This window comes from Pygocentrus nattereri, chromosome 9 (assembly GCF_015220715.1).
Source record: "Pygocentrus nattereri isolate fPygNat1 chromosome 9, fPygNat1.pri, whole genome shotgun sequence".
Classification (NCBI taxonomy): domain Eukaryota; kingdom Metazoa; phylum Chordata; class Actinopteri; order Characiformes; family Serrasalmidae; genus Pygocentrus; species Pygocentrus nattereri.
This window is the reverse complement of record NC_051219.1, coordinates 33374279-33400917: the sequence shown is the minus strand read 5'-3', so window position 1 is coordinate 33400917 and position 26639 is coordinate 33374279. Positions and strand designations below refer to the sequence as shown.

At 38.2% G+C, this 26639-nt stretch overlaps 1 protein-coding gene across 13 annotated transcripts in view; it reads left to right on the top strand.

Annotated features, from left to right (window-relative positions):
• kif1b (kinesin family member 1B) overlaps positions 1–26639 on the top strand; it is a 79412-nt gene that overhangs the window by 25819 nt on the left and 26954 nt on the right. For 2 of the 13 annotated variants that reach the window (XM_037541299.1, XM_037541298.1), the window contains 15 exons: positions 785–850; positions 1009–1026; positions 1267–1342; positions 1881–1959; positions 2164–2306; positions 4321–4362; positions 5401–5439; positions 7520–7731; positions 12106–12185; positions 13394–13469; positions 16031–16110; positions 16435–16541; positions 17728–17811; positions 17982–18162; positions 18439–18511. In XM_037541299.1, the coding sequence (XP_037397196.1) occupies positions 785–850; positions 1009–1026; positions 1267–1342; positions 1881–1959; positions 2164–2306; positions 4321–4362; positions 5401–5439; positions 7520–7731; positions 12106–12185; positions 13394–13469; positions 16031–16110; positions 16435–16541; positions 17728–17811; positions 17982–18162; positions 18439–18511 (1356 nt within the window). Of the gene's footprint in view, positions 1–784; positions 851–1008; positions 1027–1266; positions 1343–1880; positions 1960–2163; positions 2307–4320; positions 4363–5400; positions 5440–7519; positions 7732–12105; positions 12186–13393; positions 13470–16030; positions 16111–16434; positions 16542–17727; positions 17812–17981; positions 18163–18438; positions 18512–20701; positions 24914–26639 lie in introns of those variants that run through there. The other 11 variants (XM_017708346.2, XM_017708294.2, XM_037541302.1 and 8 more) reach the window with 8 other exon arrangements.

The following is a 26639-nucleotide window of genomic DNA, read 5'->3' as shown; positions in this document are numbered from 1 at the left end:
AGATATCTTTTCACACCTCCTAGTTTTAGTCCTGCATTGTTGAGGTCTGGACTCTGGGGTGGCTAATCTGTTGTTCTGGTAACACCAGTAACTTCTTTGGTTACAGTAACTTTACACAGGTGAAGCGAGAGAAATTAGATTTTTTTTGTTTGTTTGTTTTGTTTTTCCTCAGAGCTGTTTTGTTTTACCAGTCTGAGCCCCTTTCATATGTGGTCCTTGATCGGATACATATCTGATTTGTCGCCATGTTGACCCTAAAGAGGCTGGACAGATTTGAATTCATGTGTTTCGTTTTGGTTTTTACACCTAAACTTAGAGCCAGTAAACTAAACAAAAGCATCTGAATCTTCATCTTGTTCTGGTTTTTGTTGTTTGATTCACATGATTCATTCACGATATGTTATAGATTAGGATGTGCAGTAGGGGCCATTTTAGCATAAATTTCATAAGAGATTACATTATTACCTATACGAATGTGAACCATCAACTTAGAAAGATTGAATCTGAGCAAAATATCTGAATTGAGTAATGAGACTTGATATGTGAACATGGCCTTTATTTGATTTGCAAATTATCTTTTTTTTTTTTTTTTTCTCAGTAAGGGCTTCTTGACACATCCCTTCAGACCCATAGGGTTGAGTTATCTTCTCATAGTAGAATATTATATTAAATAGAGTAAGCACTGCGTAGTGCATTGCATCATTTAATTGTCATTGGCAGATAGTCTGTTCAATGAAGACAATTAAACTAGGAGCTGCTTTCTCATCAATTTTTTGTTTCACAGGAGGGAGCAAACATCAACAAATCTCTGACGACCCTGGGGAAGGTGATTTCTGCCCTGGCTGAAGTGGTGAGTACTATTGTGGAGACTGTCTGGCATGGACTGTCTGGCATGGACTGTCTGTCTGTCTCTCTGTCTCTCTCTCTCTCTCTCCTGCATGTCTGACAGCATTGCTGTAACACTGTGTGCTGTTTGTCTCTCTCTCCTGGAAATGCTTCCCTACCCAGGATAACTGTACCAGCAAGGTAAACCTTCTGTGTTCCGTGACCCCTTCTGACTTTCCAGAAAACAAACTCAAGCAGTTCATCCTGGAATCAATTAACATTTATTAATAAATTTCACCTTCATTGCTGACCCTGTACCCCATTTTATCACAAAAAACCCTTCCATTTTCAACCTAAGCATTTCCTTTTGTTTTATTATGAATCCAATTTGTTTTGATGTTTCCAATTTGAGTTTTAATGACTGTCCTTGTCATGAAACAGAGCAAAAAGAAAAAGAAGACCGATTTCATCCCTTACCGAGACTCTGTGCTGACATGGCTTCTGAGAGAGAATTTAGGTATGTGAGCTCTGGTTTTTAGATACTGTAATAATAATGAAGAAGAATGCTAAACTTGTATTAATATAGTCCCCTTCATGCATGGAATCTAGCTCCAACTGCTTTACATGGTATTTACATGGTAAAATAGAAACCAACAATGAAAATGAAACATAGTTAGTTATTTGTTTAAACTGTAACAGATGATGAAAAATGCAAATAAAAGCGCCATTAAATAAATAACATTTAAAATAATTAGAATAGGTAAAATAAATGATAATCTTCAGTAGCATCAAATGTTCATGTTATTTGACCCTATTACATGAAGGTTTGAACAAACCTTGATGTGATATGAAGCAGAATACTCTTGGCGCAGGATTCTGTTGATCGTTATGCAGATGTTTAAAGAAACAGGAGATTTTATTCAGGGTCTCTTCCACTTGTGCTCTTTTTTTATATATCCTTTGTTTTTAAAAGTGCTTTAGTATTTTCTTGTGAAAACGATGTGAAAAATTATTATTTTTTTAGTTTATTATTAATTTTTAATTTCTTTACACAGGTGGAAACTCAAGGACAGCTATGGTAGCTGCTCTGAGCCCTGCTGATATTAACTATGATGAGACTCTAAGCACTCTGAGGTAAGAACTCTCCCATTGCTCCTCCTCCGAACACAGTGCAACATGGAGCACTGTAAAACTAACTGTACTCTCGGTATCCGCTTCCAATTAGTAATGAAAGAAATATGATGCATTCACATAGGCCTTCTGTCTCGTCTGTATTTATTTCTTTTGGTCTTTCTCTTGTTCTTAATTTTTCTCAACCACAAACAATTTCACACTCAGATATGCCGACCGAGCCAAACAGATCAAGTGCAATGCTGTGATCAACGAAGACCCCAACGCCAAGCTGGTGCGGGAGCTAAAGGACGAGGTGACACGGCTGAAGGAGCTACTCCGGGCCCAGGGACTTGGCGACATCCTCGACAGTAAGTCAGGACACATCGCCTGTAGCAGGCTCTCACCTTGCTTGCCATTTACAATACTCACACAAAGCTGGCAAGGCTCTCCTCTGTCTTCTCCTCAGCTCAAATCTCTTTACGTTGTTTTAATGGCATTGCATTCATGCCACTAGACCTGAAGTCCTTCATTCAAGAGATAAACAAGGAGAGGGAGCAGAGGATTTATTATATAAAGATGTTTATGAAATCCATTTAAGATATTCAGTATTTTGTTGGCCATAGAACATTGCATTACCTGCCAGAGGATGTAGATTCCTAGTAGTACAAAAGCTACATGGCACTATGATTTGTAGACATAACACATTCACTCTCATCACTCTTGATTTTATTATTAATCAAGTAATGTACTGATCATGCTGATTAATTCCAAAGTACTTAAAGGGGAGTTCTACTGATTTTTCAAAATTTCTAAATAAATAAGTCTTTGTTATGCATAATTAAACCGCTAAGCTATAACACTATTGTTCAGAGTGGTTTGATGTAAAATGTGCCATTCTAGAGCAACATACTAAATCACTTTTTTTTTTTTTTTTCTTTTCTTTTCTTTTCTTCAGACCAGGCACAATACATATTTTTCAGTACTTGTGGATACTGAAATAGATACCGTAATGAATTACCTACTTAGAATTAAGAAGTTGTTTGAGTAAAATAAATGTAGTGTACCTAAACAATTAAGTCATTAATATTTTGCTGATTTTAATTGTTGTAATGGACTGACTAGCTATGTTATATTAGGTAAGTAGACCTAGTTAACTAAGATCAAGTAGTTAATTAGAACAAGTAATGCTGCAGTGGAGGGTTTTGTTTCATGTGAGAGAAGCACTTCTGTGTAGCTGTACGTAAAATGTGTTTCATAGTTTTGTTCTCATGCTCCTCATCTGTCACTTTCTAAGTAACACAGTGACAGCAAAAATCATACCCACGGCATCCGAGGAGCTTACTTGTTGAATTTGTCTTGTTGAAGTCTTTTGTTTGGCTGTGTCATTTTAGAAATCGTGTTCTTTGGTCATTCTCACTTTGTTTGAATAGACAGTCATGTACAGACAAACCCTCTGTCTGATTGACATGCTACATTGACACAGCCCCTACAGACAGCTCTGTCTGAGAACAATTTCCTAAAAAGCTGTTTCATTCAGAATTACAATCTTTGCAGAGCAAACATGCTGAGAAACCGAGCAACAGCAGCTTGGCTAACCACACTGTACGCTGAAATATACAGCCTGTATTACAAACGTAGTTTATAAAATGACTGGATTGTTTTTACCTTCTATTCAGCCAAACAGTGTAAAGTCATTATATATACAAGCTTTAGTAGCAAATGTCAACCTTTTTCACCTCTGTTTTGTCATTAACTTTGCACTGAGAATTCATGTAGGGTCAGTTTTTAATGTATATAGCAAATAAAATATCTATACTTGCATGGTTACTGCCATTGTAAAGAAAATCACACTTAACTTTTTCGTTGCACCATTTCATATTAAAACACTCTGAATAACTTATGAGTATTGCAGCAAATTTTTAATATATGTGGAATTTCTCTTTAATTGGAAAAAAGTAGACTACCAGCCTTTCTACATTAACCTGTTTTTTGCTGTTAAATTGCCTGCTAATCACTGCGGATTAATCTGAAAATTAAATTTTAATTGACAAGTTTATAAAAAAAAAAAAAAGAAAACATAATAGAGTAGCCAAGTTTAATTGGATGAAATAACAGAGAAAGTCCTAAAGACATGTAGACATGCACCTAGACAGGAATATGTTAATGTTGAAATGCATTAGATTGGATAACTTGTTATGGTTGTGGTCTATTAGAATGATTACTGCATGCTCATTCTAGCGTAAAGTGTTCCACTGCATCCCTCATCTTTTGTGTACATTTGACTAGTCCAGTCAGAACTCACTAACTGCTTCCATCACTCCTCTACCAGTCCTCTCAACTCTGACCTCTCATCCTTCTCCTATTCTTCCCGCTTCCCTTCAGTCGAGCCAATGGGGGATGATTACTCTGGAAGTGGAAGCAAATGTGTGTATATGTATAACTTTGCACCATCCTCGCCCTCTTTCTCTGCCTTTCTTGCTGCTGGTGGCTTAAACAGTCATTGCTTCTGGCCCTTTCTGGATTCGAACCTGCTGGCTTTGCATGCCTGTTTTTCTTCTTGCTAAAGCTTGACATGCAAGGAGTCCCAGACAAATTTAGACCTAGTGGGTTTAGGTTTGGGTAGGGGTAAAAGTGATATGGCCGCATCAGGGGTCTAGCATACCTCTGGATTAGTGATGCACTGAAATATTAAATCCTTAGCTGAAACCAAAACTGAAATTCAGGTAATTTAAATAAAAACTGGGAAAAAAAAGAATAGTAAAAATGGTTTATGTAAAAGAACTAATCATTCTGTACACTTTGGCACTGCCATTTAAGATTATTTATAATTATTTGAGAAACCAAGGCTACAGATGCCATTAGTGTGCTCATAGGGATGTTTAACATCTATTGTTTTTGCTGTATTCTGCATATTAAGCCAGGTGTGGTGTTTTCAAGTGGTGTCAAGCCTGTAGTGGAGATTTATACCTCCTCTTGATACCTAGCATGAACAGAGATTACAAATTGTGAAACAATTTAACTTGGCTTACATTTTCTCTGTTAAGCTCCTGCTACATTAGCTGTTTATCTTTAAACCATTTCTCTATTTATCTTTAAAACAGAAGTCTTTGAATTCGATGCTACATTATAGGCCTGTCTAATCATTGCTTTTGCACCATTTTGAACCAAATTCAGCTGAAAATATTCTGTGCATCCCTAAGCTGCATGCCTTTTACCTGCTCTGCTTGTACAACAGACAGTCTGGGATGATGCAGTTTGAATCTCATGCACTTTGCCCACCCCCCTCCCCCAGGTGTTAGAAATGATAGGCCCCCTTCAGAAGCACTAAATGCCATTAATATGTTTAACTTTGTTGCTGCATTTAAATGCAATGTTTAGCTTTAACCCTTCCTCTCTTTTCCATCACCCTATTCTGTTCTTGTCAGTGAAGGTTTGTGTTGTCATGTTAACTGTGCATTACAGGTGACAGTATTCAGCTAAGTTCTCACTTCCGGAGGAAAGGTGCATGCATTATTTTTACATTTGCAGAAATAGAGGTGGATTTTATTGAGTTTGCTGTGCAGTGTCAGAAAGCCCTAGTCTACTGTAGCCTCTACGTGTGAAACTAGACATTTTCTTTGAGTTGTATTTCCTCTTACCTTCTGAATGCTTCCGTGTCCTCTCCTTGCCTTTCCTTGTCCCTGTCTTGTATCCTGTTCCTTCCTGTTACTTCGTGTTCCTCTTTTTGAAAAGCTGCAGGAGCGAAACAGCCATTGAAACAGAACTCTGTCTATTTTAGCATCTGTCTGGGAGTTCTTGATTAGCATCGAGAGAGACGGATACATTCATTTGCGTTCTCTGCCACACTAGCAATAAAAATTCTCAGGTTTAAAGGATTGGAAAGTCCTTTATGCTCGCTGTTTAAATTGCATGAATTCTGTGCATGGTGTGAGCAGATACGTAACGTCTTGCTGCTCTGCATCTGTAAAAGTCTAGATGTTAGTCTAGAGAGCTCCATTTTTCACACAGAAGCTGAATAGAGCTGATAGAGCGAATAGGCAGCTGAAAACTTCTCTGTGTTCAGACCCCCTGGGAGAGGTTTCAGCAGTCCATTCTCAGTCACCTCAGATGCTCCCATGGCCATTTTGTGGAGATCTGTAGCTTGGCTCTCCAGCAGTGAGAGCATGATGACATTCTGTGTGTGTGTGTGTGTGTGTGTGTGTGTGTGTGTGTGTGCGTGCGGGGAGAAGACAGAGCCCACTGCGTCACAGGCTGGAACTGTAGCATGTGTTTTCATGCAGCTCCCCTTCCCTCATTTCTCTCTCTGTCCTTGGCCTCTGTGCAGCTTTTCTCACTTCAGCTCTCGCTCCTCTCTTGAAGTGAAGGTGGTTTTCACCCAGGTCCAGATCAACAGTATTAGTCTTGTGTGCTGTTCAGAATGACTGTACAAAAAATAGGTAAGAGAAAGTACAAAATAGAAATGGGGCAGAATTTGTCAAGTTATCATACTTGCGATTTGATCACAACACCACAATTATTTATCTAGCATTTTCATACCAGTGGCAACTCATAGTGCTTTACCTACAGGTGATAAAGTTTATACTAATACAAGAAAGAGAGTTTGATTTTCTTCTATTGTAGTTACTGTTCAGGAACAGCATTGATATGGAAAAAATAAAAAGTGAAGAGGATTCATTTAAATTATATGAATCAGTGACCTAGATAAAAAATAAATACAAAAAGAGAGGTAGAAATCAAATAGCCTGAAATGATTATTTATTGTAATTTATAATTTTATATGAAATGTATATAAAATTATTATTTATTATTAACTTACACTTTTTTTTATCTTTTATGGCTGTATTTATTCTGGGCACATCTAAAATTTCCTGTTTTTTATTTCAACTTCCTAGTGCACAACTAATTATTTGAAACCTCGTTCATTTGTCTGAAGCCAGATTAGATTTATATAAGTTAAAAAAGCAATTCCAAATTTTTTGAATGGTAGTGTGTAGAAAATAAAACACTGCAGCATAAATGCATGTAAGTTGTTGTATCTGTCATACTGTTTTTCATACTGTAAGACTAGTCACTGCCAGTGGATGACTTTCTTAAAATAAAGTAGTACAGTTTACTTGATTTATTCTTGACAGCCCTAAATCTGATATACCATTTATTTTGCAAGATTTTTCCAAGTCCAGTGGTTCAGCGGTAATTTGATTTATTAATGCACAAATGTTATGATATGATTCAATTTGAATGGCAAAATGAAATAATCAGCCACACTAATTCAAAATTATACCTAGTCTGGCATTAAACCTCCCTGGTGTGAAAACTACTGCTTTGTACTGGTGTGAAAACTACCATTTGACTGGTGTGTTTGTTTTTATCCTTTATTGTGAATTGTGTGTCTTATGCTAGTCTTTCCTCCTCCTCTCTCTTTCTCTCTCTCTCTGTCTCTGTCTCTCTCTCTCTCCCTGTTTGTCTCTCTCCTTTTCTTTTCTATTTCACTTATTTTCCTCTCCCTTTTATCTGTTTTACACCATTTTTGCTCCTCTTTTCCCTTCATCCTGTTTTCCCTCGTCTCTCCTTCATGGCTCAGACCTGAAAGATATTCACAACAATAAGCATAGATACTTGCTAGCCTCAGAGAACCAACGGCCTGGCCATCTCTCCACAGCGCCGATGGGATGCCTGACAGCGTCGCCGTCATTGGGCTCTCTATGCAGCCAGGCTGGCCTACAGTCAGTCTCCAGTATCCAGGAACGTATCATGTCCACTCCTGGTGGAGAGGAGGCCATCGAAAGGCTCAAGGTGAGTCACTCAACATCACTGCTTACACCTTCTTACTTTAGTATCTGCTTGGTTTATTTTTATCCTTTGCAATTGCTTAAGTGACGGAAACACTATATGGAACACCACGTTACTATATGTCATACTATATAGGCTTGTTGACAAAAATACAGCCATTTACATTTAAAGAAAGGAACCAAAAAAATAAAACTTTTGAAGCGACAGGCCAGGTTACCCAAAAGCATTTTAACACAAACTGTGAGCATCACGTTCAGATGCTTAGGAATTCTTGATAAACTACATTAGGAATTTTACATTGATATTATAAATGTTTATCAACTGGTCTGTTTGAACTGCTTTGAGCCTTTTACCTCAAAATACTGAAACCCAATATATGTTTTGGGGAAAATGTCTGTGGTTAAAATACATCAGTAAACATATGTTGTATTATTTTATGCAAATTACCTTAGTTTTAAAACAATCACGGAGTTCTTCCATATTTTTGACATGTTGTCTGATGAGGAGAAGGAGGCTAAAGGTAATAACTATAACAGATACCATTTAAGCTGTAATTGGTTTGTTTCCCTTGTTGCTATGAACATTTTCCCAAATGAGGTTATGAGTGGTTCAATAGAACACTTGTGGCCAGTGAGTTCTGCTCTAGGCGTCTCCTGAACCTTCAGCCAACCCAGAATAGAAAGCTCAATGTCTTTGTCTTCATCCTATATTTCACCAGCTGACTGCTCTACACAGCGTTCCAAGAGACTTATTATTCCTAACATTCTACTGCTAATAAATTGCTTACTTATTAAGAATGCATGGTGTGATGTAAGTCACCATGGTAACCTCAGAAATGTTCAAGTTTTTGTCCTTGCTTGTGCTGTTGATCTGACGGTCGCAGCTCTAAGTGACCAGCTGTCTTGAAAGTGCTCCACTGAGGAGTAGTGGAGTTGAAAGATTTCAGTGTTACACATGGGTAATAGAATGCACTGGATTCTATTGTCATGTATGATAAGAGTGCTTCACTACTAACATTGATATATTTGGAAAATATGATACTGAATTTCACCACAGTATCAGAGATACTTAAGATTTCATTAACAACGATAATGAACACTTGTTATAAGAAAATCTTCAAGCCTGACTTATTTTGATTGGAGTTTTTCTATTCTTTTAAATCTATATGAACACCTGGCTAGTGACAATGAAGGCTTTTTTTATGCATCGGTACTGTTAAAAATGAAAATCAGTTGTAAACCAGTACAGATGATCTATAGCCAAGCACTGCTCTAACGTAAGAGAAGACAAGTCTGTCTTGTTGTGCTTTCCCCACCACCAATGACTATACACATCCTCCACATCCATTCTCTTCCTTACTCGCTAACCCACAGTTCTTTATCAGTCTGTTTCAAAACTCAGTCAGTTAGAGCATCTTGCCTTCAGGAGCTGTAGTTTCCATGGTTACAGCAATGGCCTGCACTCTTGTCTGTCATCCAGTGACGTCAGTCTCCAACGCAGTTCGGAAATCAGACAAAAATAGATTTGTTCTTTGTGGCTATTAGGCGTAAAAAGGCCACATGAAACATCATTTAGAGCCTCCTTTAAATCCCTTATTAGTCCCAAGATAGTGAGATGTCTTGGTCTTGCGTCAGTCATGTGGGAGCACTGGCATGAATTGGATGCTTAAATGGGGATACGCTAATTGGTTACCAATCAAAATGACTTTTAATGCTCTAGAATGATCAGTTATTACATAAATAGTTCTGGGCATACAAGAGATTGGATTGTAATATAGGGTTTTTTCCTTTTAGCAAATTTGGAATCTTGGCCTATGTGAACATTCACAGTAACATCAGAGAAGTCAGCACATAGGTTCGAGTCAAAAGCATAGCAACAGTGTTCTTTTTTCAGAGCAACAGATGGCAAGGGTATCAACCCTTTAGGAAGGATCTTGGGGGGTTTAGTGTGAAAACTTCCTGTATTTTAGGCCAGATGGCCCAACTCTTCCTCTCTGCTTAGAACAATGAGAGGTGGACACAATGGAGGAGCCATGGAACAGACTTCAGCCTGTTACAGCTCATTTTTCCAGTTCTTACACCAGTGAGGCTTTGATCACAGTACTTTCACCTTCAGATAGTATGTCAACTGTATAGCAGAGGAAAATTCTACAAAGAGCAGAGTAGGCCTGCAACTTTTGGCAGTCATAAAGGGCAAACCTACATAAATGCATGAGGTGTCACATATTTGCATAGATATTAGGAAAAAATTTATAAATGCCTTGTTAAATTAAATCTTCTTTTCTTACAAACTCAATATACCAAATATATGCATTATACATACTAAAAAAAAAGTAGGTGTAATGCAAATAAAAACAAAACCAAGTGATTTGTACATCATATTTGATCTGGCTTTGAACAGAAACAGTGCAAAGACATGATATATATTTTTACTTATCAACTTATTAGATTGTGTGTGTTTTTTTTTTTTTTTTTTTTTTTTTTTAAATTTAATTCTGAAATTGATGCCTGCAACATGTTCTAAAAAGTTGGGACAGGAGCAGTTAAAGACTAGAAACTTTGAAATGTTAAAAAAGAATAAACAAACAGGTGATGCACTCATGCTTGGGTATAAAATGTGCGTCCAATAAATATCTAGTTCTTGCCAATTTGCTATCAATGCATCAGCAAAAAGACTGACAGCTTAAATATAATGCTCTGCCAGGAATTGCAAGGATTTTAGGTACTGCCCCTTCTACACTGTAAAATAACATCAAAACATTCCAAGAAACTAGAGAAATCATTGTGTAGAGGACAAAGCCTAAAATAACAAATGAATGCCTGTGACCTTCAATCCCTCAGATGGCACTGCATTAAAATTAGGCATGTTTCTGTGATGGATGTCACTGCATGGGCTTGAGAATACTTTGAAAAAGCGTTGTCAGTAAACACTATATCAGTGCACTCACATATGCAAGTTAAGGGTCTCTTGTGCGCGGGGGAAGCCATATGACAACAAAGTTCAGAAACGCTGCTGACTTCTCTAGGCTCGAACTCATCTGAAATGTTCTGATGCATTTTCAAAATGTGTGCTGTGGTTTTAAGAGTTGGCTTTTCAGATTGTTTATGGAAATAATGGACGTCACATTCTCTAGGCTGAAGAGGAAAGGACCGTATAAGAGTATGTTATCCAAAAGCATAGTTGGAACCATGCATTTCTAACTGTTAATACTGTTAATAGCTTTTATTTTTTAGTTTTTACAGATGGAGCTTATAAAAATATTGGAATAGCAATATTTTTCTTCTGCAAGAAGCATTGCATATTATTATTGTGAAGCTATTGTTGTAATTCCTACTTTTCATTTTTTTAATTACTCTCAAGACTCGACAAGTTTGTGCCGTCGCCAAATGATGATTACGTGCTGTTAAAAGCAAAACTGATATAACACAATGGTAAACATGCTCCTGTCCCAAATTTTTGGAATGTGTTGCAGACATCAAATTTGGAATGATCACATATTTGCAAAAAACGTTCATAAGGTAGAAAATAAAATATTTTTTTGTTATCATTTGATACAGGTCAAAGTGATATTGCTAATCACTACTTTCTGTTTTTATTAGCATTTTACACAGTGAACGTCTATGGAATTAGGTTTATATGTTATAACTGCTCTTTATGCTAGCACTTAAATGCTGGACAAGCAAAATGTCATTATCATATGTGCAACAATACGGCAATTTCACAATATACATTGGTTTATGTACCATGATAAATTTTCAATACAGGAGTGAAAAAGAACACAATTTTTAAATATATTTCTTTGTCCAATTATTAAAATATATGTGTAGTACTTGTACAGCGAAAGTGCAAAGAACACAAACAATAAGCCATAACTATAAACAAATGAGCATGCAAATAAATAGGCATTCGTTTTTTTTTAGATTTTATGAATTTTTCTTCTAATTAATATAAATATGTCTGTCATAGATCTATTTCTAAAAACAAACTGTGTTCGATTCCTAATGTCTCACAACCCCTGTTTTGAAAAAAATGAATACTAATCTGTCTATTGTGCCACCCCAATTAACTTGGCATGAGTTTGCAGTCCTTCTGCATTGGGTTCACCAAGTTCACATAGTCCTGTAAGAATCAATGTGCTTAGTCATTTAGCAAGCAAGTCTCTCTACAGCTTTGAATATCTCCACCGTCTACCAAATGGCCCAGTGAATTAATCACAGTCTAGTTGTGACATTTACCTTATAACCTGTGTCCAGAGGTAATAGTGGTTTATGTTAATGTGTTAAATAAATTCAGAATGATGGCTGCTTTCTCTCTGCTTTTGCCCATAATGGCTGATTTTTGGATCGACTTTGACTCTGGCTGTGTCTCCCTCTACAGGAATCGGAGAAGATTATAGCAGAACTGAATGAGACTTGGGAGGAGAAGCTGAGGAAGACAGAGGCCATCCGCATGGAGAGGTCAGTAATGGTGCTACCATGCTGCTAACCTCTCACTGTGTGCATGTGGCTCTTCTCACCCACAGGGAGTCACTGTCCACTGCCCTGTCTGCTAACGTACAGCTGGTGCCTGTCTGTACCATGCTTTTAGATCATGCTCTAGTCACTAAACTCATGTAATCACAGGGTGGTGTCTGAGGACTGACCAGAGTGACAGGTGTTGGTGTTACAAAAAAAATGGTCCTACTTCTGTCTACATGCATTAGCCTACTTCCACTTAACAAGGGAGGTGAAAAAAAAAAGGTTATGTCCACTACTGTTAATATTTTGCTGGGTAGCACAGATTATTATTTGAATAGCTGAAATGTTAAATGCTATAATTTTTTTCTTAATTTATTATTTTTTATTTAGCATTACTGCTTGTTCCTTGGTACAGGTTGCATTGCATGGGATGTAGAGTACTGTGGAAAAGTCAGAGACCACCCTTCATTTATTTCATTTTCAGTCAAAAGGGCCATGAAGTACTTATGCATTTTACAGGAGATATTCTTGTAGAGATTAGATGTAAGAAAATTTATTTGCAGAAGAAAGAAGAAATTCAAAGGAAAATAAATGGAAAACAGGAGTTTGAGAGGAGAAGCTGCATCTGACTAGGAAAAAAATCCACAGGTCTTTGTCCATCCTTCCACTGTAAGTTGACAACTCATTGCTGTGGGTCTGAAAGGATGTGTAGCTGTGAGCCATGACTGAGGACAGGAAGTACAGAGAAAAAGAACATTTGCAAATTAAAAAAAGAAGTTACTAGTGTTCTCAGAGCAATGGACTGCTCACTGAGTCCAACCCTCAGCGTCACTGAATGTGTTTGAGAATACTTGCAGCCAATGTCTAAGACTCAACTTTGAATAAGTAGGAAGAATATTCTTAAAGCAAGTCCCTGGAAAAGAATGGATAAAATGGCTGTAATAAAGGCAAAGCATGACACGAAGTACTTGAAATTTTGAAATTCTGTTTAGTTGTTCTGTGTAATTTTGATAAATATGTTTTAAGTTAATGGCCATTTTGAAATTAAATGAATGGTGGTCTCTTGACTTTTGCACAGTACTGTATTTTAAATGTGTATCTCAACTTAGTATTTGTTGTATAGAAAAGATGGTTTGCACATTTCAGTACAAGCTGCATTTGTGAAGGTTTTAACTGGTATGCTTCTGGATATTCTTTGTTTCGTTCAGAGAGGCTCTATTGGCAGAGATGGGTGTCGCCATCCGAGAGGACGGGGGAACCCTTGGTGTCTTCTCTCCTAAAAAGGTACATCTGTGAAGTTCAAGAGGCCGTTGTCGCCTTCTATTGAAGCAGCTCACAGAAAATGCGTGTTCATTACCTCCTTTCCACTTATTCATGCTTCTGCTGCCCTCCTTTTCAAAGCATGCACTGTTTTTCTGTCATTTATTGTTTGGTTCATTTGTCACTTTAATTTCCCTGTCTTTGCTTTTGTATTCTGCTTGCCTGATACTGTGGATTTATTTAGTTTGGTCATGACAGACCAACTTCTTTGTCTGTTGAAGATTTTAGTGTTTTTTCTTCTAACCAGGTTTGTATTTCTGAGCTGAGTAGTTCCCTTTATTAATTAGAACTGCTTTTTTCTGATCGGTCATCACCAGTAGAGCTGTAGCGCAGATTCTGTACCTGCATATTTTTTTTAAAGAACAGATTTGTTTGTGCTCTTTTTTATCTTAATTGAGTCAGGTCCTGAGGATTTGTGGATAATTATTATTTTAGAGCAGTTGGTTGTGGTTATTTTTTTGTGTTTCTGTATGTATTGTGCCATATGAAATTTTAGTTTTATAGTGTTGCTTTCAAACACCCAGGCATTATGAGGTTGAGGTCATCTAAGATATTTGACTAGCTCAACCATGATGTGTTTATTGAAACTGTATATGAAAATGTTCAAACTGAATGTTTATTGACTGTTTATTGACTATTTTTGAATAGTTTTCTGTTAGCACTGCTTGTGATTAGCTGAATCTGAATGCAGCCCTCACTATAGTGATTGGCATTACTAGATGATCATGACCAACACGGTTTTTAAAAAAAAAAAAAAATCTCACTCTCATCTGCTGAAAGCTGGTTCTTTGTGTTTGACTCCATGGGCTCCATGAGTGAACAACAAAAGGGGTGAAAGACCTGACTGAAAAGAAAGAATGAGGGAGAGAGAGAGACATGAGTCTTTGACAGTAGCTGAGAGTGTCTGCTCGCCCTCAGGGAGACGTCAGCTCTGTGTGCGTCACTGAGCAGTGCTTAATAAACACCGACCTTACCATTTACAAAGAGTTCACTAATTTGTTCATTATGCGTACTCTTCTTTCTCTCTGCTTCTCATCAACATAATTAGGGTGACCCTAGAACAGCCTGTGTCATCAGTTTAAACTCCTCTGCTATTAATGTGTTAGATTGGCTCTTTATTGTGATGGTGTGTTTATTTGCTGTGTTGTGGGTTTTTTTGTTTGTTTGTTTTTTTTGGGGTTTTTTAACGCTGTTTTTCATTGCCCCTCTTCATTGTGATGCTGCCTGTTGAATAGCTTTTCGTTGAACGCCCCTGTGATCTCTACACAGACTTTAATGGGGTGTTTTCCCCAAAAAAGGTAACTGGCTTAGATCTTAAAAAAAAAGGTAACTGGTTTAGATCTAGATCTGTATTTGTGCAGTAGACTCTCAAGGTAGAAATGCTTTCTATAATTGCTGTTGTAGGTCTGCGCAATTGTTTATTCATTATATTGATCACAATTTTTCAACCGCAATTAAACATGATCGTTTGCAGTACTGGTGAGTTTAGCTAGATTGGGTGGTCGTTTTACTCTGCTGCTTTCTATTTGGTGTCATACTGTAGTGGCATATTTTTATTATTTTATGGATCCAGAATGACATCAGAATCATATGTATCAGCAAAAAATCTGTATATCAGATGTCAGACACAGGTACAATATCAGATATCAGATACAGGTACTAATATTTTATTTCGTTTTATTTTTATTTTACTCCAGAAAAGCAGAATGTTTAGTCAGTGCTGGGCTACTGCTCTAAAATATCTGCATTTAATTTATTTCAATTATTACATTTTATAAATGCTTCTATGTATTGGCATAGAATAGTATATGTCAAGAATTTCTATATTACTGCATCCCTAAATTATTTTTCATTTATTTTTGTTTAAATTCAAAGTTTTTATAAATTCTGTCTGTGATTTAAGGATCAGTTTTGTTATGATTGAAAGATTTCAGTACTTGAGGGAATTTAGTCATATGTGCAACAGGAAAGACAAATGTGTTAAAATGTTTACAAAAAGTACAGCAAAACTTGTTTGTTCCTAAATTAGCTAAGTAATGGTGGTACATCTGTTGTCTTATTATCTAGCCTATTGTCTTAAGCTTGTATTTAGTGGAACAAAAGGAATTATTCAGGCCCCATGGTGCAGCACAACACAGCAGCACATTATACAGGACTACGTAAATGTGTGTGACCATGTGAAACAAGTGTAGAATGTACAATAAATACACCAGACAACATAGGACAATAAATACACTTGATGCTAACTAGACAGGACAACAAAACAAGGATACATACAATACACATATGGAGAATCAAAGTAGCACATGACCAGATTTCAATGTTAAACAATAATTGTGATTTTAGCATTGAGCAGAATAATCATGATTATCTTTGCAGCCTTTATCATGCAGCCCTCCACTGTTGTGAACAACTTTTTAAAGCTATCTGTAGTATAGCTTTAGATCCTGTGCTGTGCTTGGTCCTTAAGTTGTGACTAACACTTTTGACTAAATTCATCACCGTTCCTGTCTAAATCTCCACAGACTCCTCACCTGGTAAACCTGAACGAGGACCCACTCATGTCGGAATGTCTGCTCTACTACATCAAGGACGGAATCACAAGGTATGAAAACGTTCCCTGTGTCCCTTAGTAGCTTTTAGCCTGTGCTACTTTCAGACATCTGCTTCTTGCTTTCTACCATCACTTAAGTGGAGAAAAAGGTCCAAACAGGACAGAAATTTCCACCCTTCAATCACAAGATGAGGTTCGGTCCTGCCCTGTAGATTTATTGGGTTTCATGGGGTTGGTGAAGGACACTGCTGCATTTTTCATATTAAGACTCTCAGGGTGGAGATTGAGCAGCTGGATCTATGCTTCTGCAGGTCAACAGTGCAACTGCCCCTTTAGGCTAGGCATTGGTGCTTGATTCTGCCCTTGTGTTGACAGGGTGGGTCAGGCAGATGCAGAGAGAAGGCAAGATATAGTTCTGAGTGGAGCGCACATCAAAGAGGAGCACTGTGTCTTCCGCAGCGAAAGAAACGCCAATGGGGATGGTGAGGATATACTGAAACCACACAGTCTGTTACTTTTGCGAGTTAAGTGGTTTCTTGAACAGTTCTAATCAAGTAGATCTGGATAGCCCGTGGCTTCTGTTTCAGTGTATCACTTTTTTCCTTTTTGCTCGCTGAATTGTTACAATTTAAGCAAATACGTTTTATTTCAGAATTATTTTAATCTTTAGAATTCAAGAGTTTAGACTTTTTTTACTATGCTTTTCAAGTGTAATTTCACATACAGCTCTATTATTAAATTATATTCAGTATTTAATGTGGTGCAACACTGGGCATAATATAAAACTTTATATTGTAGAATCGAGAGAATCAAAATAAGCATAACCTTTCTTTTTCAAAGTAGTTGATACCTAGTGGAGATTAAAATTTGATTATTTAGTAACCCTCGGCAACTGCATGGATTTGTTATATTCCTAAATTCCATCACCACCACACCTGAGTTAACATAAACTATTGATTAGACGAACCAAGTATTGTAACATAACTGCAAGTAATACTGGCCTGCCATGAGGAGAGGTCTAGAAATGTTTACAGAAACACATTAACTTACATAAAATTACTACTTGGGTTGGTATTCCTTGCATTTCTGAGGAAATTAATACTTACTGATCAGACAAATAGACTTTTAAGCATAAATGTCTAAATTTTGCACAGTATTTTTTTTTTATTTTGTTTTATTAGATAGGTTTCCGCATTTCAGACTTTTTTGTATATTTCTGTGTCAATAAAAATATTCATTATCAACAATGATAAGTGGTAGCCTGTAAGTCTGTGCAGTAACATGAGTGGGGCAGTCATGGGCTGGAGGTTGGGGAACTGGCCCTGTGACCAGAAGGTTGCCGGTTTAATCCCCAGTGCCGACAGTCCATGACTGAGGTGTCCTTGAGCAAGACACCTAACCCCCAATTGCTCCCCGGGCGCCGTGCATAGGGCTGCCCACCGTTCCGGGTAAGTGTGCTCACTGCCCCCTAGTGTGTGTGTGTGTGTGTGTGTATGTGGTGTTTCACTTCACGGATGGGTTAAATGCGGAGGTTTCCCCGTTTGTGGGATTAAAAAAGTATCACTTAACTTAAACTCAAACCTCAGGAAGTTCAAATCATTTTAACTGAAATATAAGGTAATTGAATGTAAGCTGTTGAGACTGACTGGCTCTCTGTTGGATTTGCAGTGATTGTAATGCTTGTACCATGTGAGGGATCAGAGACATATGTGAATGGCAAGCGTGTAACTGCTGCAGTCCAGCTGCGCTCAGGTGAGTCTCTCTGGCCACTGGCTCCTCTTCAGACAACACCAATCAACTGCAATTAAAAAACTGAATAAACTGAGAGCTGACCTTACATGAACATTCCATATGCAAAGGCAGGTGCGTTGGCTTAGAAACCTAAAAGCAGCGTTGCTTTTGCTTTCATGTTCTTTCAACAGGTAACCGTATCATCATGGGAAAGAACCACGTGTTCCGCTTTAACCACCCTGAGCAGGCACGTGCTGAACGAGAGAAGACGCCATCAGCCGAGACCCCTGTGGAGCCTGTAGACTGGACCTTTGCTCAGAGAGAGTTGCTGGAGAAGCAGGGCATTGACATGAAGCAGGAGATGGAGAAAAGGTAACTTTTGAGTTTTAGGGCAGGAAGCAAATGACAGATTTAATGTTCACTTGAGGGTGGAAAGTTAACCACTGTGGAAGCCACTGTGCTTTTGTATCATAAAATCCACTGCACTAAAGGCAAAGTCTGTGTTGTGTTTTTTATAAGCTCTGTTATGGAGTATGGTTTTTGCACACACATGAATTGGATTATTCTGAAGAGGATTATTTTGTGAATAGGAAAAATAAGCTCAGAACAGATCTCTCATGTGTGTGTCCTACACTGTATTATATGTAGGCTTACTGAGATGGAGATCCTGTATAAAAAAGAGAAGGAGGAGGCAGATCAACTCCTTGAGCAACAGAGATTGGTAAGACTGATTCTATTTGCTCTGTCTATTTTAGAAATTTAGAGATTTTGGAACTATTCAATTGTGCCATGGGCATCCTTTTGAATTGTTGGTTGTTTTTCTGTTTTGAGGACAGCCAATGAAATAATATTGTGCTTTGTGTGAGGGGAGAGATGTGCTGTTATATATTGTTCACTAAGAATTCCTTTAGTGTTGAGAATGGTAGTTGATTGGCCCTAACTGGCCCTAGTTTCCCTTTTGCTCTGCCGGAGTCCAACCAGCACTAATTCTGCACTCTTAGCTCTGACACCTTGAGACTTTTGTGTGTGTGTGTGTGCCCGTGTGTGAGAGAAACACTTCTCCCAGTGCATGGCTGAACCTCTTTGCATGGAAATGAAATCCACTCTGTCTGGATTGAGATGGGGAGAGGCAGGTGGCAATTTACCCCCTCAATCCCTGCCATTCATGGACTGAATTGCAATACCCATTTGATATAGTGAAAATTACATTTCCTCAAGGTTTTCCAATAGATTCTTGTTTTCATTACTCTTGCCTAGATTTGAAGAACTAAATATTGGATAATAACACCAGGAAAATACAAATGATTAGCAGAATTATAGTTAGAGTTGAGCAGAATTTAGAGTGGTCAGATCAGAATCATGCTTTTTATTTGTGTGTATTGGTAACCATGCTAAACAAAAAAAAAATTCAGCCATTCAGTGTTGCTTAAATTTTGCCTAAATTGTATATATCATGTGCTTTAATTCTGTTGCTGCCTTTGCATGGTCTGTTTTTAGTAGCATGATCTCTTAACAGTACAGTTTTATTTCCAAGATGTAGAGCCTGATGTTAGTATTTGTTGCTGTGCGGTGTTGATGAGCTGGTCAACCTTGAGTCAGCTTTTGATTTGCACCAGTAGATTTCTGTTTGTTTCTGTTTGAGTTTGTTGGCTCTTCAATGCAGTTGCTGATATCTCCAATGCATTGTGATAATAACCCAAGATTTCTGCTGTAGTTGATGAAGGCTAGTGACAATGTGGTTTCTCATTGACTTCTGTAGAGTTATATACACTTGTCTGACCAGACACAAAGAGCATGCTTGAACACAGTTAACTGTGCTGGGGGTCCTAATCAATGATGACAAGCGGTCCAATGCTCTGGTGATCTCATCAAAAGAATCACATTACTACAACATGACACTTCAAACAAGACATACTGCACTCATAACAAGTCACCACCTGTCTCCTGTTAGCATCTTCGCTATCTGGCTACGATTTGTACTGTACTCTGCATACTTGACCTGGAAAATGAGAAACTGCATTTTCTCTCAACTAACTTCTTAACTGTAGTGGATGAAATCGATGCTTTTAACTTCTTTTCAGCCTGTCCTTCCTCTTTTTCTCTTTACTCACCCGTAATAAACACGCAAGAGTCTTCTAACCCACTGCTAGAGCTATTATCAACTCCAAAATCCAATCTTCATCAAGGAACTTCAAATGGAGAAAACTAAAACTCCACTGGCTTTTGCTGCATGTCTCTGAAGCATGTTTTGGGTGCAACTTTCAAGTGCACAAAATGAAGAGGAGATGATCAGTCTTATAAAATCAATAGAAGTCAACCAGAGCAACATCTATCCCCTTTTTGTTGACATTTACTCATATCATGATTACTTTCAATATTGATATGCAACTTGGGAACTGTGTTTACCTTTATTCTTTAGTATCTTGTTAAACTTCTGAAAAAACATTTTTTCGTAATTTGTTGTTCAGTACAGGAAATGTCTGAAGAATAATTGAATACTTCAATACCTCAAAACTTACATGCACAGGAGAACAATGAATGCGTTTCAGTTCATGGCTGCACTTGCACATCTTTAGGGGGGAAAAAGTACACAATTTAGTTTGTATAAACTAAATGTGATACCTCATTCCAGTTTGACAAGATGTTAGACTTCAAGGTTAAGACAATAGTTGATGATGGGATGAACAAGGTTTCAAGAGTAGCCTTCCCTTTGCATAAATCTGGACTAAGTAGTTTACCTCTTAACACTGAGCCCCTTTTTGATAAATCCTCCAGCTGTTGAAGTTGTCATTTTGCATATCATCATTCGTGTCCATTCTTTACAGAAAACATTCCTTTTGATTTGAGCTTCTCATTTTAATTTTCATTTTGTTCCGCACTTTTTTGGTTTTGTTTGTTTTGTTTTTTCAAGGATGGAGACTCTGATAGTGGCGATGACTCTGATAAAAGGTCATGTGAAGAGAGCTGGAGACTCATCACCTCCCTGCGGGAGAAGCTGCCTCCCAGCAAACTCCAAGCCATAGTCAAAAAGTGTGGCTTACCAAGCAGTGGCAAACGAAGAGAGCCTATAAAAATGTACCAGATTCCTCAGCACCGACGCCTCACAAAGGACTCCAAGTGGGTGACCATCTCGGATTTGAAGATCCAGGCAGTCAAGGAGATCTGCTATGAGGTGGCACTGAACGATTTTCGCCACAGCCGCCAGGAGATTGAGGCCTTGGCAATTGTGAAAATGAAGGAGTTGTGTGCCACGTACAGCAAGAAAGACCCTAATGAGCGAGACTCCTGGCGAGCTGTCGCTCGTGATGTCTGGGACACGGTGGGGGTTGGGGATGAGCGTATCGAAGATGTCATAGCCAACGGCCGAGGCGTGAACGATATGGACGATCTGAAAGTGCACATAGACAAGCTGGAGGACATCCTGGAAGAGGTAAAGAAGCAGAACAACATGAAGGATGAAGAGATCCGGGCTCTCAGGAACAAGATGGTGAAGATGGAGAAGGTTTTGCCTCTGATCTCCGCTGAGGGCCAAGAGAAGACCAATCCCATTGGAGCAATGAGGGCCCGCAGCTCTAGCGAAGGCAAGGCTCCATCTGAAGACAGGCCCGAAAGCGATCAAGCAGATGATCAAATGTTCAAGGTAATTGGCGACGATTCTTCGTTTCGGCGTGGTCGCATGCGCTGGATGCGGCAGGAGCAAGTACGGCTTAAGAACCTTCAGCAGCAGGAGATCTCTAAGCAGCTCCGCAGGCAGAACGGCCCACACCGCTTTATCCCCCCAGAGGACCGCAAGCTGCGCTTTCCTTTCAAGAGTAATCCCAAGCACCGCAACTCTTGGAGCCCTGGCACACACATCATAATCACTGATGAGCAAGTGATTGAGTTAAAGGTTCCCAAAGAGGCAGTGCAGGAGGAGGATGGGACGGAGGAGGGATGCGAGCCCAAAGAAAGGGCAGGGCCTTCTATTCATGCCCACCCTCCTCTTCCTAGCCCATCAGGGCAGCATAAAGGCAAAGACCTGGAACAAGGCCTGAGCCATAGACATAACCAAGGCTACAGGAGCCAACAGCCCCATGAAAGAAGCCGCAGTAACTCCTTCAACAGCAGCCAGTGGGCGTCCGGGTCCATGGAGTCCCTGCACTTTGGGGACAGGAAGCAGCAACTTCCACAGCAGGCTTTTTACCAGCCGCGCTACAACCAAAACCAGCCTCATCCTTATCCTCATCCTCATCACCATCAACAGCAGCTTTCACAGCCCTATATCTACAGCAATGACGGCAGCTACAACTACCAGCAGCACACTCACAACCAGCAGCCTAGCCACCACAACTTTCACACACCACCCCGCATGCGTAGACAAATGTCAGCCCCTAATTTGAAGGCTGGACAGGAAACAGCAGTGTGAATGGGATGCGAGCAAGTCGTACTTTTATATACTGAAGTATATAGCACTATGTTCACACTACAGAGGCTTACAGAGAAAAATCACAGCATTGGACAACTTATCCTCATTGAGTCAAACTGCCAGACGTCTGGCATTTTGAGCCAGATAAATTGAACATTTTCCTTTAATTAGTTTCTCCAAATTTCAGTTGTTTGTCCAGAAAAATATTTTGGTCATTAATGTTTTTTACAGATTTATCCTTGATCCCTTGTAGATATCAGCTGTGCTACACTGGTTGTATCTGTAGCATCAGGAGGGCTCCTTGAAGGTTTCCATGCCACACTGGATTTTAGAATATTTGTAGTACAACAAGCATTTTTGTTGGTTAGTCAATCTGTCTGTCATCGGTTGTTGATGGCTTCCTGAAAATTATGTCAAAAGTCACAAGGTTTTCAAATTTGCTGGGTTTATCAAAATCCCTGTCATGTTTCTGAAGTTTTTTCAGTATTTTAGCCTCAACAGGATTTGAACTTCTTATGCTGCTTTCCCCATTATATTTGGAATCCTAATTAACCACTACTCAACCACCACTACATGCAGGTTAGCCTGTGATGATAGTAGACCCAAACATGGGCTCATTACTTGAATTTTCAGTTAAAGTAGCACTACATCTACATTTTATTCATATTTGTGTTGAAGATATGCAACTAAAATGTTCAAAGAATGCTGGAATAACTAGGTTCAATAGCAAATATCTCTACCTGAATGTGTTACCCCATGAACTAGAGTTCCAGAAATGCAGCTAATGTTAGTCTGGTTTAGTATTTTGATTGAAATACTTTATGGGTCCTCTTACATTTCAGTTCATTTTTTTTAACTGAAGAAAAAATTTGAATGTACTGTGGATTTTCAAAAGGTCTCTTTTTGAATGCCTCATGGTTTCTGAATGCCTTATGTAAAGGGGTCAAGTATTTTGAAAGATGTGCCTTATTGGGTCACCCAAGCACTCAAAGATTTATTTCTACTTTTGCCTATTTTTCTGCTATTATGATAAAAATATATTAGTATTTGTCAGAAATACTGTAGCATTTGGACAGCAAGGTGTTAAATACAGTTGTTTTTAATCACAAGCAAACAAGTATTTGTTGCTTTTCATATTCTTTAGGCTGAATTGTTTTTCCTACTTTAGCATTAGCATTAATAACAATCTTTAGTTAAAGTGTCGCTCTTTCCTGCAGTGAGTTAGTTACGCATGCTTGTGCAAAAAAGACCATTTAACAGTGTTTTCAGAAAAACGCCGCACTGCAAATTGGAGTCTGCTTCGCTGTGCGCTTTGCTTCTATTGTTCCTCTTGGTTGTCTGCTGCACTCTGAACCTCAATGCAGGGGGCATTCTGTTCCCACGGGGATGGAGGCAGCGTTCTAGAACACTCAACTCTTCTATGCATAGAAATAGAATCCTTTGCTCATCTCGACACAAACTCTGCATGATTTAGAATTACATTTATTTTCTGGTGGCCCAAATATGTGCACAGTGAACCCAGAAAACACAACCTCTCAAGCTAGGGGTGTCTGGCAGGGCCATTGCCATGGTTTCCTGGAGCTCATTTTAAACAAAGGAGAACAAGAGCAATAGTGAAGAGTCTATGCATATTTTTTTGAAAAGCTTTGAAAGAATGTTCAGAATTGCAGAAACAGTGCAGCGTGTTCTTTATCAGTGCTCAGTCAGAGTTTCATATTTCTGTTTTACCTCCATTTGTCATCAGTTTTGTCTATGTAATGCCATCAGTAGCACAGCTCAGTTGAGAAAATTCTCACCATTAGTACATAGTCTCCAGTAACATCTTCAGTGAGCAGAATCACATTTTATATAATGGCATTGTTCACTCTAAGCACTGGGCCACGTTTTTTCTTGCCTTAATATAATTGTTTGTGTGTTTGCTTCATTTGCAGTAGCACACATGCTTGTTATCAGATCAGATGTTCTGAAATGACTCTGTAAGTCCTCATGTGTGAAGGAGAAATAGATGAGAATTTCACCTGATTTTACTGTGGAGCTTGAATGTTTTGTGTGCCAGGAGAAAAAGGCCTTATTTCTATGTGAATGCCTTATAGAACTACAGGAATAGAAAAGTTTGGTTGATTTCTAACTGAACTCTGGAAATTAGGAAATGAGAAAATGAAACCCAGTTATGTTGCTACAGTGCTCTTCCTTTATGATCTTTCGTTGTGTAACATTAAAAAATTGGAAATTGCTACAATGTTGCTACAATGGATCTATCGCTTGTCAGTGTGGCCTTCTAGCTTTCTTTAAATGACCATCAAAAGCATATAGTTCCTCTCCTCCAATAAGGAATACATACTTAGAATATGTACGGTGCTGACAGCAACTCCAGCTCTGTAACGAGGAAAGCCGAGGACATTGTACATATTAAAACGGACAATGTATATTGTTTTTTTAAATATGAACGATCTGATGTCTGTTCAGTGTTTATATGCAATGGTGATATTAAGTGCCTCCAAATGGCTGTGTAATTTGTTGTTGTTGTTGTTGTTGGGTTTTTTTTGTTGTTTGTTTTTCTTTTTGGAAACATAAATCAGCATTTTGTGCAAACTGTGAACCATGATGTTCACATGATTTTGCTGGTTTATTCAGGATAGCCATGTCCCATTGTGGTTAATATCAAATTTCAAATGTTGACAAATAAAAAAGGCAAAGGTTCTGACTCAGTTCAGTGGACAGTCTTGCAACATTTTGTCATTGTATTGTAATATTACACTGACTCTAGATGTTGGCTTGTTCACAGATTAAGATATTAAGATATGTTATGAGTAAGTGGTACACTTCGGTAAATAATTGTCTTTCCAAGTATTGGAGATGGCACCATTCCAATACACAATATCAATATAGGATGTTAACAGCAGTAAATGCTACGTTAAATATTAGAGGTGAAAAAATGAATTGACTGAGATTCTCTGACAGATTGAGCGTAAATATCACATAATTACTCAGCACAATCTAACAAAGCGCAGGTCATGTGATTGTAGCCACAAGTGGCCTAACTTTAGCACAAGAACAAGGCAAGTACATAACATTATAGTAGAAATACAGTTCTTTTATTTTAAGTTGTTTAATATACTGTTTTTCTTTATTTTGTTGTGACAGTCATGTAGTAGTGTTTTAAAACTGTGAGTGTGTTTGGATCCACATGTGTCAAGTAATTCAAGTAAAATTAGAAAAATTTGAAACTGAAGTCTTAACTATAAAATCCCTTATTGTTTATTTGTTCATGATTATATTGTGACAATTTAATGGTAAAATGACCAATTCTCTAGGTACAAAAAGTCTTTCTGGTGCCATATTGGCAGATAAATACATGCAATACCATGCTGTTCATGTTCAATGCATGCCAGTAGTAAGCTGCCATTTCTTTTGTGCAGTCTTCATTCATATTTTGGCAAGAAATGAATATGAACTGTAAAAAACGTTGTTGAGAAAATTCAAAGGTTTCTCAACAGTTGCTTTTTGGGAATTTAGGTTTTGCTTGTATAGGCAACTTTCTTTCTCTCTTTCTTTATCCAATGTGGGGCTGCCAGTAAAATAATATTTTTAAAATGCAAAAATAACCAACAATACTTTTACCAGTCAGTCTTTTCCAGAACAGCTTCAGTCTAATCAAGTTACAGAAGTAACCTAATGTTGTGTTAGGAGTCTTTTCTAATGCGGCATGGTGAGACAAGAATGAGAGATTTGACTGAATGGGGAATCAAACCAGTGTCAAACATTTAAAAATACTTTGCACTGCCAGAAGGTCTGCTGAATAGTACACACACACATGCAGTTTCTAAAGTTATCTCAATTCTCCAGTTAGTTATTAATTGCCTGTTGGTGCATGTTCAGTGGAAATGACAATGGTTGCTTCACCCCTCTGGTCTTTAGATTACAGTTAGTATGATGTAGTGGGTAGCACCCTCCACCCATCAAAGTGGAGTTTGGTTCCTCACTTGAGAAAGGGCCAAGAATCCAGTAGCCATTCTGGATTACACTGTCGGTCAAACACTATGAATGTAATGTAAATTTCCTCCTTTAAAAAATGTTAATTTTACTAGCAGCCTAACAAATTTAAGTTGGTTTAGCATTAACCTTAGTAACAAGGCAGCTCACGAATCTTGGTACATTTATGTTGCCTTCTTGCCTCAGTTCTCTCGGCAGCCTTTTACAGACAAGAAATAATCTGCGTCGGCCTGCAGTCCTTAGTAACCACTGCTCTTTAGTTAGTGGTGGAACAGCCATTGAGTATTCTGTTTTTTGACTTGTTTCACATACTCATGCATTATGAATATTTTTACCCCACATACATTACATGTCTCAACCACCAGTTTTAAAAGAGAGATTAAAAGGCATGGCTCATAGTTGCCCTGTATCTTTGGTAATCCTGTTGGTCAGTTAAGCAGATGTCTTCTAG